We start from the raw sequence: 20755 nt of genomic DNA on the forward strand, positions 1-20755 counted from the left end.
ATCAATACCTAAATTTCAGAAATGTCAATGACCAAATTGGAGAACTTAAAGAGGAAATGGGGGCATATGGAGTCCCTGGCATCTTCTGGCTGGCAGAGTTTTAACCGCTTCTAGCTCTTTATAGATCACAGAACCGGTTGATGGCAGAACTGAGCATATTCCAGCAAAACAATACTCCTCATCTTAGCTCTGCCCATGTCCCAAGTGAGTTTAAAATGTTGGCACTCTGAAAGAGAAGGAAAAAAGAAGAAAAAAAAAGAAAAAAAAAAAAAACACCAAAAAAAAAGAAGAGAAGAATGTTGGAGGAAAATGAGGAAGTAAGAATAGGCAAGCAAGAAGGCTCAAGGAGCAGGTAGTTATAGGAATGCTCCAGACAAAAAAGAATAAAAGGAGGATGATGTCCAGACTGGGGATGCTGCAGTGACTCCTTTAAATGAGGAGAGCTGAATGCAGGGGGCTTGTTGGGAAGAATGGAGGGATGTAAAATTTCTCAGGAGAGCTCACTGCTGTCAGCCCAACAAAGCACTATAACCTTTTACTCCCTAGATTACAGATTTAAATTTCATCATATTGGATGTGTCATGGTCCTCTGTTTTTAGTACACTAGAAATTGTTTAGACATTCCAACAGTGGGCTATTCACCTCAAGACATGTATATTCTGTTTAAGTTGCTCATTATAAACATATAATGCTATAGAACTTCCTTCAAAAAGGAAGCTGAAAGTGTTTGGCTAAAAATAATCTAAAGAAGAGGACTGCATTATCTGTATACTTTTCCTGCACTATTAGCAGTGATCTATAACTTGTGTTATAAAAACCGCTTGTCTTTTCTCCTGGGATCTCTTATACTTCCTGACTTGAAAAAAAACCTTCACCCCAACACATGATACTCATACAGCAACTACTGTGTGGGCAAGGTGAATGCACCATTTCTTATAACATCCTTACCTTTGACCCAGACAATAGTTACTGCAGTTATTGGAAATTCCTTCCACTATGCTCAACGGCAAGAAGGCACAACTCAGGATTCAGATGCTGTTCCAGCAGTATTGCGAACATATTCAGAAGTATTCTCAAATGCTGTCTTCCAAACTTTACCACCAATCCAAGTAAATTGGTTGGCTTAAAGAGCCATCAAAATAACTAACCCAAACCCTCACTATCTCAGTAGCAATGCTAGAACTGAACTGAATCACAGAAACCAAATCTCATGAAATTTCAAAAAAAACACCAACACGGCAGGATTTTGTTGGCAACTTGTAGAAGCTCTCAGTTAACAAAACAGGCAGCTTTCTAGTGCAGTAAATTAGTGTAACATTGCACATATGGAGCATTAATTACACTACAGATTTTTTTTTAAAGTCCCTTAAGAAAACTGCCCAAAACACTTCCCTCAAAATCTAAACCCTTTTCCCTTATCTGTAAGTATTGGATGTACAGTAGTCTTTTCTTCAGTTATGAAGCCTGCTGATTGAATTACATTCAAGAGATGATTACAGATGCATGCACTCTGTCAAGTTCATTGATCTAGCTCAGCAAGCGGTTCTCATGTGTGAAGAACAAAACTGTACTAGTAGCGTAAGAACTAAATTACACCTAAAGAGAGCTATTTAAAAAAAAATGGCAATGTACAAACCTGAGAACAACTACATGCAGGTCTGGTTTGGTTTACTCTTCAACTAAGTAAACAACTGGGGAAAGCTTGTAGCCTCAGAACTTTGCCCTCTTGGAAAGCAAAACCAGTCCACTCACCAAACTGCACTTTTCACAGCTTCTTACTCTAGTAAGAGCACCATGATAACGTGTTGAAAATATGAACACTGACACAGTCACACTTCTACTCCCAGCAGTACAAGCAAGTGTATGTAACTAGATACACATATTTAAGTATGTATCTATGTTATAAATAAAAACACATACAACAAGCAACACAAACCATTATAAGAATGCTGAATCATAACCACAGATATGCTAGCCATAATCCAGGGACACCTAGTTTCTGGGAACTAATGACCCATCTTTTTTCCAATCAAGCTGTGTATACTGATGATCAGTATGACTATTCACACCATGCTCTAAAATCAACCAGAATACCCAAAGGTTGACTATATTAGATAATGAAAAAAATCCAATCAGTATGGATGCTTTGAGATCACTAGAAAATGCAAAGTAAGCATGTTTAAGCCTCATAGTTAGTCTATCAGAATTTAACTCTAGGCATTTAGGTATCCCTATGTGACACTTTGGATGGGCATATTAATTTATCTGCTTAAGTAACAAATGTGATGTTACAGAGCAAAACTTGATATGCAATATGGTCATGTAAGTATTCTGATAGTGGCAGTGCAGACTACAGATAGGTGGAGGTAGAAGTTAGCGATATGGCAGTCCATAGGCTTAGCACTAACTGCAGTTCCCATCAAAAATGCTTCCAAGCCTAACAGCAGCATGGACTCCAAAGCTACAAAAACCTCCAAGTTAAGCCTGTGTGGTAGCCAAAGCCTTGGAAGTACTGAGCAGAAGCACACACACAACATAGTGGATGCCAGGCTACAAGATTTAGGCTCAGTGAGCTATCACACTTCCAGTGTCCATATTACACTCCCAGGTTCTCTGCTGCAGAAGGTAAGTAGCACCACCGACACCAGCTCTGCAGGCCAAGGGAGCTGGGAGTTAAAAGTAGTGAGGCCAACTGCTAATTATCTTGAAATGTGACGGAATCCAGGTAGCAAAGCTGCTTCAGGACCTAGCCTAACACTTAAAGCACAACACTTGTCACCATGCCCCCCTCCAACAACAAACCAAGCTGAAAACATAAATACCCGCCCCACACACCATAGCAGCTTTTTTGGTACAGATTTATAGCACAGCTTTAAAATGTCACTATGGGACTCAAGCTGGCTTTGCATCTCTCCTTTTGCCACAGTTAGTTTTGGCTCTTGAGATGGTGAAGAGGCACAAGCATACTGATTGTAGAGCTGGTACCCTCCAGATACACACTGATTTACGGGCTAATTTTCCTTGGGCCACCCCTGATTAGACATGGAAAAAGAGAGGCAAATTTAACACTTAGCTTGCTGTGCAACACAAAACAATTGACTGTATTTGTCTCAGGAAAAAAAAAAAAGAAGAAAAAAAATCTGCTTTCAGAGGTGACATCCATACATAACAAAATAAGCAATGCTGCTTACTTGTACATCATTAACAGAACACTGACCTGTAACATGCATCTGGACACAACACCTTCAGGTACCTCAGGAAACTTCTGTCGCAGGTCATGTAAAACCTGAATATCAATTTGCTGGCTTCCTTGGGCCATTCGTATATTGCCTGGTCAGGATTGTTTTTCAACAGGCAGTTTTAGGCCTTAGTAAAGGGAGTACTCATCTCTTCTGTCCCAGCATTTTCTGGAAGAGGAAGGAAAGCCTTAAGACACTGAAGCAGGCACTTTTGATGTAACAAAAAGCAAGGAAACAACCCCAAAAAGCACCACACAAAACCCTTCTCCAATTATTAAATGTAAGTCTGTATTTTATGTCAGTGTTTTCCCATGTGACATCTCTGGCAACCTAATTGCCCTTCACACACCTAATGTTGAAAACTGACCATTTACAGACACACCTTCATCTATTATAGTTTAAGAGGAGCATTTTTACTTATATGAAATACAAATAAACACAAGGAAGTCCACAACAAAAATAGGAACACAGCCTTTGTTGCACTTTTGACTGCACCTACATCATTACTATCATTGCTATTGAGGATATTGTGGCTAGAATTCAGTGTTTCTAAGTGTCAGGATTTACAAGCAATAGTCTATTTTTCATTTAACAACTATACCTCAGAAATATTCTGAAATTATAATTCTGTAACACCTCGAGCTTCTTCACTTAATTCTCCTTCTGTTTTGAAGGAATTATGTATACTTATGAATAAGGTATCACAATTACCCAACTGACATGTGCATAGAAATGATCTGTCCTGATCATACAATAACCATAGGCTTTTACCAAGAATTTCTATCAAGTACATTTGGAAGAATGCATCTATGTATTAAGTAGTGGAACAGTATCTCACTCATTTAATACTACAAATAAATCAACTACATGGCTAATAAAAACCCAAACCAATCAACTCCACTGTTAGTTTACCCCTTCAGTTAGGAAATCTTATTTGAACATTACTATCAACTTATGCACTTTCTCCTCTCGTACCTGCTTAATTTTTTTCTTTGCCTCATTCAACACGCTCTGTTACCACACCTGCTGACTCATGGCAACCTGCAGCAGAGAACTGCTTCCACCACCACAAGGCACCTGTACATGCTGCTCCCTGGATCCCATCAGCCTGGATTCTCTTCCAACAATTACACTGGCACCCAGGCTTTATAAGTCAGCCTGCGTGCTTGTGTTTCTGTACTTCTATTCACAAAATGGAGACTACTGGCAAGTTAATTGGGGAGCATTATTCACAATTTTCTAGAACATTAACACCACTTCCAAGTCAAATGTAATTTAGTTCAAACATTTAACTTCTCTTAAGACTGAAAAGATGGGAGAGAAATTGGCAAAGAATTGACAGGAAGGCACAAAGCACAATTTTCAGCAGATATGACAGGAATAATATTATTCCAAGACCACTGAACCACTGTAAGACATGCTAGTCCTGAACCACTCTATTTTAAGACTTTCAATGCCTGTGTCTTCTCTGGAGTGATAAAGTTATCAGTAACTGAAATTGACCCAAATCAGAACATCTCCATTAATAGCTTAACAGCAAATCTGAGGAGTCGCAGAACAGTATGAAGCTTACACTTTCTTTTTAACCAGCTATTAACAAAAAACCTGCCCTGTTTAAGAAGAGAGGAAAGAAAACCACAGCAAATTAAGCAACAGTACTAAAAAGTCTGTGTTTACTCTTCATATAAATTTCCATCTTTTGTTGGCTGTATCAGTTTGGCAAAATAGCACGTTCACAGCTCTTACAGCCAAACCTGTTACTGAAAGCGTTTAAAACAAGGAGAACATTCCATATTGTCACTTGTGGTAGTTTTAGGATATGCATTTAAAATTTTTTCACATATCTTGAACTGAAAGTAGTAAAATGTAAATAAATCACTATTGCCTGTACAAAGGAAAATAATGATAATTCTAAACAATCCCATTGGAAGAGGTTAAGGACTTAAACTAATTGTACCAAATAATGTCTTGCTCTTCTCTCGCTTCTTCGCTCTGGGAGAGATACTAACTTGCTTCTGCTTGATCTTGGCTGCATTGTTTTGGCTAAGTCTAACATCTCTCTGCTCCTTTCTCTTGTCCCTTTTATGTACAGGTGGGTAAAGGGAGTAAGGGCGGTAAGGGGAGCAGGGGGGCGTAGGGCACAGAGGGAGAAGCTATTAGCTTCCCCTGGTCTTTGACCGGGGGGGATCCTTGTGCTGTTCATTACTTGTAAATACCTGTAAATATTGTAAATACTGTATGTTTTGTACATATTCATTGCATTTAATTGTAGATTGTAGTTTTGCTTGTAAATACAGCTTTCATTTGCTTCCAACTGAGCTGGCAAATTCAACACTGGGGGCAATTTTCAGCTCATCACATCACTCCAGCACTTTATTTCAAGAAAATATTTTTTTCAGTGTCTGCAGTCTTGATAAAACACACAATGATCACAGTTTACATTTGTTATTACGAACCAGCATCAAAATATTACAAGGGTTACCTTAAAATTAAAGTGAAAGTGCTACAGAGGCATTTTTATGCATCTTTATGAGGCATAAAATGACTTACGGGGCACAATCCAATGTCTGCAAAATCCAGTTATTTTCTGGTAGTGTGTGATACTGGGGAGACTGCTTATTTTTAGTCTACTACTGTACATCTCAGTTTGGGTGGCTAAGCAACAAGAAGATGCATGCAGTTAGTGCAGGAAGAGCTAGAATTAATATCTAATCTATAATTTTATTGAAGTTATTATAAAAGCTTTGTATGCTTCAACATGGTAGAAGATGATTATAGCATAATATGGGAGAAAAAAACCCACAATAGGCTCTGCTCCCACTATCTTAATTCACAGAAAAATACATTGCCTACAGGGCTTCGGAAAAAAAAGTGTGGGTGTCAGTCTCTATTACAATAGGTAACTAAAAAAGCTTCACTGACAATATAGCATATTAAAAATGCACTTGTGTCATATGAATATTAAGATCTCACTCCAAACACTACTTAAAGAAAACCCTACTGCAGAGATTGAAGATATTTAGATTATTAATATACTGAAATTAACCTTAAGGAAGTCTGAAGTAACAGTCCAGGGGGCTTCTTTACCCCACAGTTCCTGATGTTGCAAGGAACTATAAAAAAAGTCACAGCATCCATCTTGCTAGAGCAAAGCTTAACAGAATTAAAAGTTATTTTGACAGACACTTGCCTACAGAACCAAAACACAGCCTTGTCAGCCACAGCACTCAGAATCTGGCAGCAGAATACCCAGAAAATTGTTAGGAAGTTATATATACACCCATGGAAAACAATAGGTACAAATGCAAAAGTAAGCAGAGCCAAGACAGCCAGTAAACAGGCTGTAGAAGAAAAGGGTACCAACAGGAGGCAAGAGAAACTGCTGACAGCAAATTTTCAGCTTCATTCAAAGACTCAGGCACAAAATAAGGGCAACACAGCATTACAGAAGTAAACTGAGAAGACTATTCAATAAATTAATTATCAGCAGAAATTAAATCCAGCAATAGTGATCCTAGAGAAAGAATTCTTCCTAAAAACATCAAAAGCAGAGTTTATTTGCAGAAGAAAACTTTTAAATACTGTAGTGCAGTACAATATAAAGTTATTGTTGTGGCAATGCCCATTTACTAATCCATTTACATACTGGCTTTTAGCTATTTCAAAAAAAACCTTTAAGTGTGACTTTATACTGTTGAAGAGAGACATGGATAATGAAGATCCTAGTGCTCACTTATGCCAGAAATACTAAGTAACTGGAAGAATTAATTAACTGTGTTCTTTTAAAGACTACTGGCAAGATCCCCAGATAACTTAAAAGGCTTGGCAATTGTAACATAATGGAGCTCCTTTAAAGCTTTATTCTGTGAAAACTACTGATGCAAAAGTAAACAATGTGTCTTCCAAAGGCTACTCTGTCTCATGAGACCCAATTTCTTTCCAAAAACATTCAAGGACGACTCAACGTAAAATACAATTCAGATGCCAAATACCAGTCTGTTATAATGCTAGAGCAATAGCTAGTTAAGAAATAAGTAAATTTTAAAACGCACACTCTGTCAGATGAAAGGAGATTTAACGGAGATTTAACAGACCAAAGCCAATTCTTCAACACAAACCTTAAGCTCAGTGTCACAAAACACTTTTCACTTACAGTGCAAGTGTTCTTCAGAGTAAATTCTGCCAAATCTGGTTTTAGGAAATAATTCTACCTAACAAAAGCTAAACAAAGAAGCTGACAATCTAAAACGTTATCTGCACTTTTTCATTACTAAACTTCTCTTGCTACAAAACTTCACATACAGTCCGTGGCATGAGAAATATCAGAAGGTAATTGGGCTAATACTAACATAACTGCTGCATCAAACAACTCCAGTTGAATTTATGATGAACTCATAATGACTGAAGTCCCATTTATGGTCAGCTACCACTCTGGAAAGAACCTTTTTGAGTTCAAGAGAACAGCTTTTGGGAACAAAAGAGCACTACAATAGGAAACAGCATGTCATTAACTTTCCCCAAAATAAAATGAATGGAACCTTCATATCTGTCTTTGTACTTCAGAAACATCTAATAAGTAAAATTGTTGATGCTCTTCTGTAGTGTTAATTTCATCACATCTTACCTGTGTTTTCCATATGGGTAAAAATGCCATTAAATAGTCAATCTAAAACCTTGTTTTAGAAGCCTGGCTGTAAATATTTACTAAACAGAAACAACAAGCCATTTTCTTGTAGTATTAATGGTGCAGATTACAGATTTTGTGATAGCAAATTAGATGCAACAAGTTGCAACACAAGACTGGCAGAGGTTGATAAAGTGCCTGTTGAGATAGAAACCAAGTACCTGGCACTTTGACAGATTCAAAAAAAGAGGTAAAACTCCCAACCCAACAAAAACTCAACCACTGTACACTTACCTCAGATTCCTTCAGCAGGACTAACTAGCTCTCCAACTGTCCCAAACTATCCACCTATTGACTGGATAGCTCAAAAACCAATAAGAATGTTTTCTCATATCCCCAACTCCAAGCTTTCTTGAGCAGCACAAACCAAAACACAACACCAAAAAAAAGAGTAATTTCTAAGGGAGGAAATATAAAAACAAGACTACTCTACCATAGTCCTATATTCTCTCCATACAGGTGGTAAAGAAGTGAACTGGTAAGAATTCTAAAGCTTACACTCACATCAATAATGCTTTAAATGCATATTTTAAAAGAATGTGTGAGAACTAGATGATAGAAACAGGATTACTAAATACTCCTAGCAGAATATAGTTTCTCTAATACATTACTCAGCTTTTCTGTGGCTATTTTGAACCATTTCAAGTCACTCAGCCTCTTTAATTAAATCAGAATAATCATCTTATCAAAATCACAAGTTATTTTCTACTTGCTACAATCCATCTCCTAAATTAACAAATAAATGGTTAAAAAAATAAAATAATGTAATTGTAATTAGTTTCTGGTCTCATCCTCAACCAACTAAACAGTGATACTTCTATTTAAGTATTTGCCAGATCTCTGCTGTGCACTATTACAAATCCAAACAAAAATAGGAGAGAGTATAGAAACCTAATTTCATCACATGACCATAAAACAGGGGGGGGGGGGGGGATAAATTAGAATTACAAATAAGCATGACTAAAGAGTTCTCCCCTAAACAAACTGTTGGATTTGACCAAAAGACTTCTAGCAAACAATTAACAATGAGAAAAAAAAAAATAAATCATAGGAAGACAGTAAACTCTGCAACTGTTCAAAGAAATCTGTTTCTATGGAAAAACCAGTTTTTAGTGACCATACCTTGGAAGCACGAGTTTCTCTTTTTTTTTCTTCCTCCAAATTCATATAAATATACAGAACATATGCATATATGAAACCTTTAAAAGAGGTTTAATCTGTCAGGTATTTCCTTGGGAAGTATGAGCATTTACACTATTTCTAAAGGAAAACTAGGTAGTTGAGGTTGTACTTCTTCATGTTCTACAATTAAGAAAAAGGAGGGGGGTTGGTTGGGGTTTTTTAAAATGTGAGTTACTTTAACTCATGCTAGGTCAAAGATACTAATGTGTATATTAATAGATGCTATTAATTGATTTGACCTAAGTTGGGTTTGTTTTTCTTTTTTTTTTGTTTGATTTTTCTCCTTTAGAGAATGTGATGAAAAACAAGGCCATTTTCCTGTACTGTGGGCCAAAGCATACTGGGTATTTATTTTTGCCAAACCCCACCACCACCTGGCTCTGCACCCTCAAGTTTCTGCTGTATCTGCAACAAAGTTTTCAAAAAGATAACCCTCTATGAACTCCCTGGAGTCTACCGTCAAATGTAGGTATTGCTGTTTCAAAAAGTATGCATTATTTCTAGTACAACTGTTCTGAGATCAAGGAAGAGGGAAATACCATTAGACAAAAAAAGTCAGTCTGAGAAAGATGCCAACCCATATGATCTGCTTTTTTAAAAAACCTGTTTTAAAACAATGACAGAGTCCACATGGAAGTAATATTTGCTTAAACTTGTTATTTTTCTCTTCAACACATTTGATGACATGTCCTTTAAACTCTGTTTTTGATTGATGATTGACAAATAGGAAAAAAACCCAGTTCCTGAAACTAAGTGATGATTTTAAACAATCACTGAAAAGCTAGATGCTATAATCTCTTACACGCTCTCTGACTACAATGGACATTAGAAGAAGAACACAATAAATACCCTGCTGAGTCAGACAAATGGTCATCTTAGCTCAGTATTGTCTGCAACAGAAAGCAATATTCAGGAAAATATGAAAGCCTGAGCCTTTTTATTGTACATTCCTCTCATTTTCTCAGTGTATATAAAATTGTGTGATTAAGGCAACTCAAGAGCAGATGTGTTTTTTCTCTTTACAGACCTGTTGACAAAGTATCCACCAAATACCCTTTCTTAACTTCCTGAACTCATCTGCCTCCACAATACCCTGGGGCAAAGGACTGCAGAAGTTTACCTCTCTGTGCATTTAAAAGGAGCAATAAATAATCTTTTTAAAGCAATTAAAGAAAACCAACCAAAAATCTTCCACAGAGTTTGCAAACAGTTGTCCTATAAGCTTTGAGCACTACGTAGTGCTATGATTGCAAGATCTGGTGAGCAGTGGTTTTACATTTACCTTAATGAATGTGGAAGCTTCACTCATAAATCCTTCTATAACCCTTGCCTCTCCAAAGTGGTCAGTCATTTAAGTCCCTCCTTGAAAGGTGAGAGGTGCTATATTGATTCTTTAAAAAAAAAACCCACCTAAACCTGTTCTTGCTACTTCCTCTGTACCACCAAGATATCTTCCCCAAAACATGGGGTGATAGCAGTCCCCAAGAGGATGGGTCACCACAGCTTTTCATAGGAACAAAAGGACACTATTTCTCATGTCCTCAGATATCTTTCTGATGATAATGAACACCACTGCATGCTTTTTTGGCTGCTGCTGAACATTGAGCCAACAGTTTCAGGTAACTGCCATGAATCTTCTGAACTTTAATCAAAAGTTCTGAAAAGAAGTACCTGTAAGCACCACCAGGCCTATTACACAGCATAAGATTGCATACTGGAATATTAACTGCCTAATACTTGACCTCACTGCCACCTATGCTTTTCCCTCTCTATATCTGGTTCCCCAAACATCACTAACTGTGAAAGTTTGAAATGTTTTCCAGTGTCTTACTACTTCCCAGTTTAAGTAAGAGATAGGTTAGCAAAATCTGCAACAGAAAGAAGAGTCAAAGCCTTTAGTAATGCAAAGTCAGAAACACGTTAATCTTGTGATACAAAGCCTGTTGTACGTGCTCATTACAATGCACAGTAACAAACAGGGCAAAGAGCACCTGAAAGTATTTGTTTATTCTATCCCCTGCTTTCAGGAATTTTTGCCACCACACTACACAGAAGAATTCTAAAAAGAGCTAGCTCCAGAGCAGCTTGTAAAGTTCCAGTTTTTATTTCTGACTTCAGTCCAAATCAGATCAAAGTCTTCCTTGAACATGCTGCCCCCTAAAATGCTCTACACATTCAGGGAATTTGGCAGTAACCTATTGCCAACAGCAGCAATAAAACGGATGTGAATGACAAGTTCATTCAATTGCTTCGGGAACCTCTACAATAGTTGACTTTGGGCCAAAGGAGACTACCCTGCAGCCTAAGTACACAAAAGCCCATCTCAGAATCTCTTGGCTCCAAGTACCCTCACAGCATTATGAAACCACACTCCAATTAGACCTAGAACTGCAGTTTTCAGACTTCTGGCTCTGCTACTGAAGACTACACTCCATCATGGCTGCTTCAGAACTGTCAATCTGATCTCTAGTCACTAGTCCCATAGCAGGACCATTGAATCTCATTTAGCTTAGCTAGGGTTTATCTTACTCTTGCTAAGCCCATACTCCTCTTAAAAATATCCAGCTAAATACTCTATGTATTTTGCAGTACTTTTGGACAGTGATTTCCTAGTTTAAAAACAAAGCAAGACAGCACACAAACTAGACACAAAGTATTTCAGAAGAGACTGAGGCAAATGATTACTATCTGAAAAGCCACCACGAGACACTACCATATAGGAGGCAGCACTTAGGAATAACATGATACTTTTTCTCTTAAAAGATCACACAAGGGACATATCAGTAAAGTGCTATTAAAAATTATATGTAAACTATATTCAGAAAATAGAAATGTGACTTATCAGAGAAAACTTCAGATGGAAATAGTTTGAAATTGAACTGTATTTCAAACCCCCCCCCAAAATATTCAAATGCACATTGAAATACTTACAAGAACAATTGTTTGTTTCATAGCAAGGAGCCAATAGAGTCTGTGAACCAATGCATGTATCCCTTAACATACAAGCACTCTAGAGATCACCCTTCACTACAGCATTGCTACAAAGTTTCTCACAAATCAAAGTTATACATAGTTTGCTGTTATCATGCACATCTTAGCTCTCATTCTAAACAGAGCAGCAAGAAGTGTTACCACTTCAATCCAGAACTAAGTACTCACTGAGAAAACTGTTTTATGGGCATGTCAAACCCAAGTGGTGCAAAACTGAAGTAACTGTCAGTGTTTTGGAAAAAAGCTTCAATTTAATAACTGAAGGTACTGTAGTGTTTTCCCTATACTGCCAATACAAGGATGAAAACATGCAAAAGGCTGAAGATGTGCTAAGTTATAAGCAAAACATACAGTGGATTTACTCGCAGCTACTGGATGTAAAATTATCCCATTGTCCCATCTCCCCAACAGGAAAAGTCTGACAGTGAACTTTATGCCCTTTTAGTAGTTTCCTGATGACAGCAATTACCACATTCTCTTCAAAATTAACATGAGAACATAAATAAAACACTCTGTTGTGCCATGCTTTAGCTCCTTGCCTGGTAGTTCCATTTCTGATATGTGTTTTGAGTTATCCAGTTCACAGCAGGAAGCTCTGGAAAGTCTCCACACCCAGGCGAACACCTGAACTTCAGCAGTTCAATACAGAGGTCAGCAACAGCATTACAAATCTCAAAACTTCCATTACATAAGCCAATCTTGAGTAGTTTTGCGTATGACTGGACTGGCATTTGAAAGACTTGTGCCCTAAAGTACCCCTAAAGTGCTAATAAGTTCCAATATCCTACCACTGTAAGCCAGAAATAAAGATAATTGGAGATCAAGGCACATGACAGTATTTTAGGGGCAACATTCTAGAATCAAAATATCTCAATAATTGCCCATACCTACAGACAAACAACTTTGAGGAAGGAATAATGGTTTTAAACGACAAGTGTGTACCTTTATATTGGACATAAAGAAGAAATTCTTTATGATGAGGGTACACACAGGAACAGGCTGCCCAGAGACGCTGTGGGTGTCTCTCATTGGAAGTGTACTGGTTGGGTGAGGCTTTGAGCAACACAGATCTGTGAAAGATGTCACTGCTCACAGCGGGGAGATTGGGCTAGATGATCTGTAAAGGTCCCTTGAACCAGAAACCATTCTATGACTGTAACAGTGATGTTCAAACCTAAGATAACTGCTGTTCTTTTAACTGCAAAAACCTCAATGTATTCATAGAATACAACAGAATAGAATTAACCAGGTTGGAAGAGACCTTTGAGATCATCAAGTCCAACCTATCACCCAACACCATCTAATCAACTAAACCATAGCACCAAGCACCCCATCCAGTCTCCATTAAGTGATGTCTTAAATTTTTTCCTACGATCAGATGATGGTGCTCAAGTCAGGCTGTATATAACATTAGAAAAACATATTCACAAAAATCCTAACAGTGACAAGGTATGTGAATTATTTTCTTATTTACATTCCATGCTGTGTCTTTTTCTCTAATCCCTGTGTAACATTTGTCCACTGAGGAATGAAATGTCTTGTTTATAATATTGGCCTAAAAATTTGTTTATAGTACATCAACAGCTATCAACAATGATATTTGCTGAAATAAAAGATAACTCCAAATAGATTTTAAAATTAGGATGAAGTTCTCTTGCTGCTTTGACTGAAAAAAAATTAATCTATGGTGAAAAAAACTCCTCATAAATCACCTGCATCTGACTCTTAGACATATAACGTACAGGCTATTTCCTGTTTTTTATGAGGAAATTTTACTAATTATTTCCCTGATTTCATTAAGCCAGTCTCCATTTTTTGCCTTTAAGTTAAATTTCTTCATTGTCCAACCCCAGCCCAGTGACTAACTTTGGCACAAGATGGCCACTGATACATGGCCCAGCAAGACAGCGATGTCCAATGTCAGGAAATAACGCCACAGAAAGCAAAGATCTGAAAGTCCTACTATTCTAACAAAACCTGGTCTCATCTTCAGGAATGTGAAGGAGGGAGATAAGCCAAACCACAACAGATAAAAATGTATTTTCACTGACCTTCAAACCATAGGCTATGATGTATACCCTTCTTCCACATCTCACTGTTTTCTTTACTTGTTTTTTTTTTGTACGGTTAAATTGCAAATGTTTATATGACTACAGAAAGAAACAGTTAGGCACAGGCTTCAAGTTCAGGAGTAATTGCACCTCTGACACACTTTTCAGTTCTTGAAATTTCAAAACAAAATATGTATGTTCTTATTTGGAACACATATATGTTCACCTTTGGCAAGTTCACAACCCTCTTCTACCTTTATGTCTCCTGAATCTGGTACAACCAGGTAAGTACATAACTCTATGGTTTAGACAGAAAGATGGAACAAATTCAGAGGGTGTTAGTACAGCTCCATGCAAACTGCCATTAAGAGTGGTAAGTGGTTGTCTGAAGGTTCAACTCTCTTACTGAAGATGAAAAGTAAGGGTAACTATATGGGTATAAGGGAATAGAATACGAAAGACACAAGACTACCTCCTTGTAATAAAATAAATAAATAATATTTAATTTCTGGCAGTGTTATCTTCAAATGCCACCATAATTTATTTACAGAGTATATTTACAGGTTCTGTTATTTGGTTGTGAGTAACACATTCCACATATGAAGACAGTTAAATGATTTAAGCACCAACCTAAGAATTTTCAATACAGTGATTTAAATTGGAAATTCTGGTGCAGTGATCTGTGTTTCTCACAAGGGGGATTCTGTAGCAAATTAGTCAGGTACTCATGGCTTGCTCCTTTGTCTGGTATCTTCCCAGATGCTCCAACTATAATTCAAGTAGCTCTTGGCTCAGAGAGGGCTAAGAGGCCTCTCTCCCTTGTGCCCAGTTCACAGTCTGCAGCTTTTCCCCGACTTAGAAGGGTCTAAGGGGCCCCTCTCTCTTGTGTGCTCTGTTGCCAGGCAGTAGCCTTTCCATGGCTCTTCTGGGATTCAATCCCCTTAGGGCTTTTCCCTTTTCTGCCTCCAGAGCAGGGCTCTTGGAGTGTTGGTTGCCTTGGTCCAGGTGCAAGGCCCAGGTGTGGTTTGCCTGTGAGGATAAAGTCTTCAGCTGCAACTTTGGCAGCACTTGGCTCTTGGTGCTTTCTGGGTGAGAACAAGGCAGACTGCCTACCATCTCAGCTGGTTTAAATAATGTCCAAAGACAATTAATGCCCTTTCATAACAGAGAAACCTGATAGCTGAAGCTATAGGATATGGCATATCCAAATATAGCCAGGGGCACACACAGTTCACAGATGTGTTACAAGGTTAATTGCATGTGCTACACATTTGCCTGGACATCTGGACCCCAGGAAGTATCCAGGTTTGCACATGCACAGGTGCTTGGCCCATTGTTTGGGTTAGGGTGTGTTTTGGGGCTTGTCTCTTCAGGACACTCCTCTTGCCATAAACAGAACCTGGAGAAAAATAAAAATCCCAGGTCTGGATAACTGGAGGGAATTACTGCCTCTGCTCTACGACTCACAAGAATCTTCTTGTAATGCTGCAGCAAGGGCAACACTAATGCTAATGATTTTGAATGCACTTGTCATGGAACAGTACCAAAGTGATAGGATGATAGGGGTTATAAGGGATCTTTGGAGAGCATCTAGTCCAACTCCCCTGCTTTTAAAGAAGGTTCATCTAGAGCAAGTTGCACAGGATCACCTCCCAGGCAGGTTTTGAATTATCTCCAGAGAAGGGGAGTCCACAGCCTTCTCTAGGCAGCCTGCTCCCGTGCTCCATGACCCTCAAAGTAAAGAATTTTTCCCTTATGTTCAGATGGAACATCCTGAGTCCCTGTTCCAGAAATGTCAAACCATACAATTAGGGGGGAAACTTATTTTATTATTTCTAACTCAGCCAATGAAATGCATTAAAATTTCACAGGGCAAGCAAGGGAGTTCTCTATAGTCTGAGTTCTCATTACTAGATTTAAAAAAAAAAGAGCTTATTGCAATAAGTTAATAACAATAATAGTAATAATAGAGCTTTAAAATTCTCTTTTCCTGATACAATAACGCTATTATGAACAACAAATTTGCTATGAAGCTGAGTCTTCATCCTTACAGCCATGTTACCTACTGCTCTCCATGGTCTGACTTTTAATTGGTAGAGCAACACAGTAACTCAATAAAAGGCCTTGAAAGCATGAATGTACCAAATGCAAGTTAAATCTACTTGTCATACTCTGTAATACACATAAATTTAAGAGTGGTTCAGTCATATCACAGAATCATCAGGGTTGGAAGGGACCCCAAGGATCATCTCGTTCCAGCCCCCCTGCAAGAAATACTACCTACTTCAAATACAGAATCACAGAATGGTTTGGGTTGGAAGGGACCTTAAAGATCACCTAATTTCAATCCCTCTAACATGGGCATGGACACCACCTACTAGATGGGACTGCCCATCAATCTGGCTTTGAACATTTCCTTTTAATTATCCATTTGTCTCTTAAATTGGTGCATAGTATTCGACAGCTGATACACCTGCTACCGAGGGGACTTAACTCAGCAAAGACCTTAAATACACATCCACACAAACCCCCACTACATTTGCAAAAACCCCAAAAAACCCAAAACAAACAAAAAAACCCCAACAAAACCCCCCAACAACCAGACAAACAAAACCCCAAACAAACCCCCCCCCGCAACAACCCCCCAACCCTCCCAAATCACAACAAATCAAGAGCTAGGAAGTTGAGTAAAGAAAATAAGTAATCAAGAACATTACTATTTAACCACATTGACATGTATTCACATAAGCATCACTCAAGTCTTGCATAACATCATACAGTAACTCCACAGTAATGTCAGGAATAGACTTGCACACTCTGATCTTAACACACTTGAACACAACCAAAGACAATTTCTCTCATCCTGCTGAAGATGATGAATAAGGAGGAGTATCTCACTGAATACAACACTGCACTTCTGGACTACAATATCATCCCAAAAGTCTTACCAACACAGACTCTTAACTGATCTCATTTTAAAACACAGCAACAATTCCAACTCGTAAAACAATTTCTCCAGGTTGCAGTCAAAACCTCTGACTTGCTAAGCATTAGAAATTAATATGAACACTCAAGAATTTATAGCAAGGGCTCTTGTACCTGTGGCAGTCATACAACCAGGAGCTGCCAGAGCTGGTATATAAGTGCACAAATCCTCCCTATTCAGTTTGCTGAAGCCACATCCATGTAGCATTTCACTGCAATTCAGACTACTCTGAGAATGCCTGGTTTATCCAACACACTTCTTTCGAGTGGTGTTTTGCAAGCCAAAAATTCCTGAGCTGTACTACTGGCTTTAAAGGAGTTGCCTGCCAAAAGAAAAGCAGAAAGACACCAGGTATAGCTTGAGCAATAGTTATTTTGATCAAGTCTGTAAGCTATTAAAAGTCACAAATTGTAGGATTTAAGAGCCAAAGAGAATAAGCACATTACCACCTTCAGGGTTCTATCCTACACAGTACAAACAGTTGCCTGCACGTAAAAATGTAATTATATGCCATATACAAGTGGAATTTGAAGCTGTGGTGGTGGAATTTGTGATCTCATTTACATGAAAACCAGTGCTCAGAGCACTAGAACGGATCATCACCAACCCATAGCTGTGTGTTTGGTCTGCTAGTGCACTGCACTAATAGAGGAAGGAACAAGCTGTTTTACTTCTAGTTCTCATGCATAGTCATGACACCACACAGTTTCCTCCTGGTAGTCATGTATAGTTCTTAACACACAAGTTTTTGTTTTCCAAGCAACTGAATTCACATTCACAGTTTAAGCCTTCATTACCACAAGCCAACTCCTTTCACTTATGTTTCAGTGAAGATGTAAATGAAAATTAAGCTGCTTGACTTGTATTCATAACTCTCTATCATTAATTAACCAAGACAATTAAGATTACACTGTGGAACTCTCATTCCTGGTACAAAGTTTCCTTACGAAACATGAATATAAAAATGGTTCATATGTTGTTGTGGTTTTAGGCCCAGCTACAGCCAAGCCCCACATGGCTGCTCACACAGCACCCCTTCAACCTGGTAAGACAGACAGGATAAACTGGGGGAAAAATGCAAAACCCCATGGGTTGATGTAAGGAGAGTTTAGAAGAACAATAAAAAGAAGTAAGAAATTAAGAGGAATAACATGAGAATGGCTCACCCATCACTGCCAACACTTAATACCACTGTCAAAAACTGACCTCATATGGGGGGCATGACAGTTGTGTTGCATCAAACACCACTGGCTGGTTCAGCTTGTGAAGAAAATTAAGCCTTTCCTAGCTGAACCCAGAACATAGATATAATTTAAGGAGATTTACACCAGGCACAGTATTTCTAGTACAAGTCAGGATGCTGTTTGCCCTCTTAGCCATCTTAGCACACTGCTGGCTAATGTTCAGATGACTGTCAACCAGGACACACAAGTCCTTCTCTGCTAGCCAACTTGCCAGCCACTCTGCTTTGTCTGTATGGAGTAGTCTGCATGGAGTAGTTGTGACCCAAGTGCAGGACCTCACACTTGGCCTTGTTGAACTTCATACAATTTGCCTTGGCCCCTTGATCCAGGCTGCCCAAGTCCCTCTGCAGAGTCCTTCTACCCTCAAGCAGATCAACACTCCCACTCAATTTAGTGTCATATACAAATTTACCGCGGGACCACTCAATCTGCCAATCTAGATCAGTGATGAAGATGTTAAAGAGAACTGGCCCCAAAACTGAGCCCTGGGGAACACTACTTGTGACCGGCCACTAACTGCATTTAAGTCCATTCACTACCACTCCTTGGGCTCAGTCATCCAGCTAGTTTTTAACCCAGCAAAGTGTCCACCCATCCAAGCTATGGGACACAGTATCAAAGGCTTTGCTAAAGTCTAGGTAAACATCCACAGCCTTCCCCTCATCAACCTTGTCATAGGAGGAGATCAGGCTCATCAAACAGCCCTTCATGAATACATGCTGACTGAGCCTGATCACCTGGTTGTCCTGCATAATAGCACTCTCAATTATCTGCTCCGTGACCGTCCCTGGCACCAAGGTCAGACTGACAGGTCTGTAGTTCCTTGGAATCTCCTTTCTGCCCCTTCTTCTAGGTGGGTGGCACATTTGTTAACCTCCAGTCAATGGAGACTTCCCCATTTAGCCAAGACCGCTGATAAATGATGGAAAAGTGGCTCAATGAGTACCTTTGTCAGATCCTTCAGTACCCTTGGGTGGATCACATCTGGCCCCATAGACTTGTGTGGGTCCAAGTGGTACAGGTCAGTAACTGTTTCTCCTCGGATTATGGGAGTTTTGTTCTGTTCCCTGTCTTCCAGCTCAGCAGTACAAGTATGCAGAAAATAACTAGTTCTGCTACTAAATGCAGAGGTAAAGGTGGCAGCATTAAGCACCTCAGCCTTTTCCTCATCCTTGGTCACTATGTTTCCCCTTGCATCCAATAAAGGATGGAGATTCTGCTTAGTCTTCTGCTACTCATATATTTGTAGAAATGTTTCTTCGTATCTTTAACAGAAGCCAAATTAAATTCTAGCTGGGCTTTGCCCCTTCTAATTTTCTCCCTGCATAGCCTCACAACATCTTTGTGGTCCTCTTGAGTGGCCTGCCCCTTCTTCCAGACGCCACAAACTCTCCTTTTTCACCCTGAGTTGCAGCCAAGGTTCTCTGTTCAGCTAGGCCAGTTTTCTTCCCTGCCTGCCAGCTTTTGGCACATGGGGCTGGCCTGCTCCTGCACCTTGAAAGCTTCCTTCTTGAAGAATGTCCACCCTTCCTGGACTCCTCTATTCTTCAGGACTGCCTCTCAAGGTACTCTGTCAACCAGCCTCCTAAACAAACCTAAGTGCCCTCCTAAAGTCCAAGGTGGCAGTTCTACTGACCTCCTCCTTTCCTTCTCCAACAATGAAGAACTCTACCATTTCATGATCACTGTGCCCAAGATGGCCTCCAATGTGAACAAGTTCTTTTATGTTCAGAAACATCATGTCCAGCAGGGTGCCTTTCCTAATTGGTTCCCTTACCAGCTGTGTCAGAAAGTTACCTTCCATAAATTCCAAGAACTTCCAGAAATGTTCCCTCTGTGTCATATTGTATTTCCATCAGATATCTAGTAAGTTCAAGTACCCCACGAGAAGAAAGGCAAGCAACCATGAAATGTCACCTAGCTGCTTACAGAATATTTTATCTGCCTCTTCATCCAGGTTGGGTGGTCTATAACAGACCCCTAACCATACTATCTGCCTTTCTGGCCTTCCCCCTGATTCTTACCCATGAACACTCAACCTCATTGTCACTATCATTAATATCTAGACATTCATAACACTCCCTAACATACAGGGCCACCCTCACCACTCCTTCCTTGACTGTCCCTTCTGAAGAGTTTGTAGCCATCCCTTGCAGCACTCAGTTGTGCAAGGCATCCCACCACATTTTTGTGATGGTGATTGTATCATAGTTTCCCTGTTGCACAATGGCTTCTAGCTCCTCCCATTTGCTGCCCATGATGCATGCATTACTGTAGGTGCACTTCAGTTGGGCTGATGGTTCCACCACCCTTTTGTGGGGAGAAGCCCTAATTCCTGCCTGACCATTCTCAGGTATTTCCATAGTTTCTAATCCATT

The 20755-nt window shown here is 39.2% G+C and overlaps 1 protein-coding gene across 3 annotated transcripts in view; it reads right to left on the reverse strand.

Annotated features, from left to right (window-relative positions):
• Positions 1–20755, reverse strand: part of TAB2 (TGF-beta activated kinase 1 (MAP3K7) binding protein 2) — a 65367-nt gene that overhangs the window by 16010 nt on the left and 28602 nt on the right. For all 3 annotated transcript variants that reach the window (XM_054162721.1, XM_054162723.1, XM_054162724.1), the window contains exon 2: positions 3218–3407. In XM_054162721.1, coding sequence (XP_054018696.1) covers positions 3218–3319 — 102 coding nt within the window. In that variant the 5' untranslated portion in view covers positions 3320–3407. The remainder of the gene's footprint in view (positions 1–3217; positions 3408–20755) is intronic.

This window comes from Dryobates pubescens, chromosome 6, assembly GCF_014839835.1.
Source record: "Dryobates pubescens isolate bDryPub1 chromosome 6, bDryPub1.pri, whole genome shotgun sequence".
Taxonomy (NCBI): Eukaryota; Metazoa; Chordata; class Aves; order Piciformes; family Picidae; genus Dryobates; species Dryobates pubescens.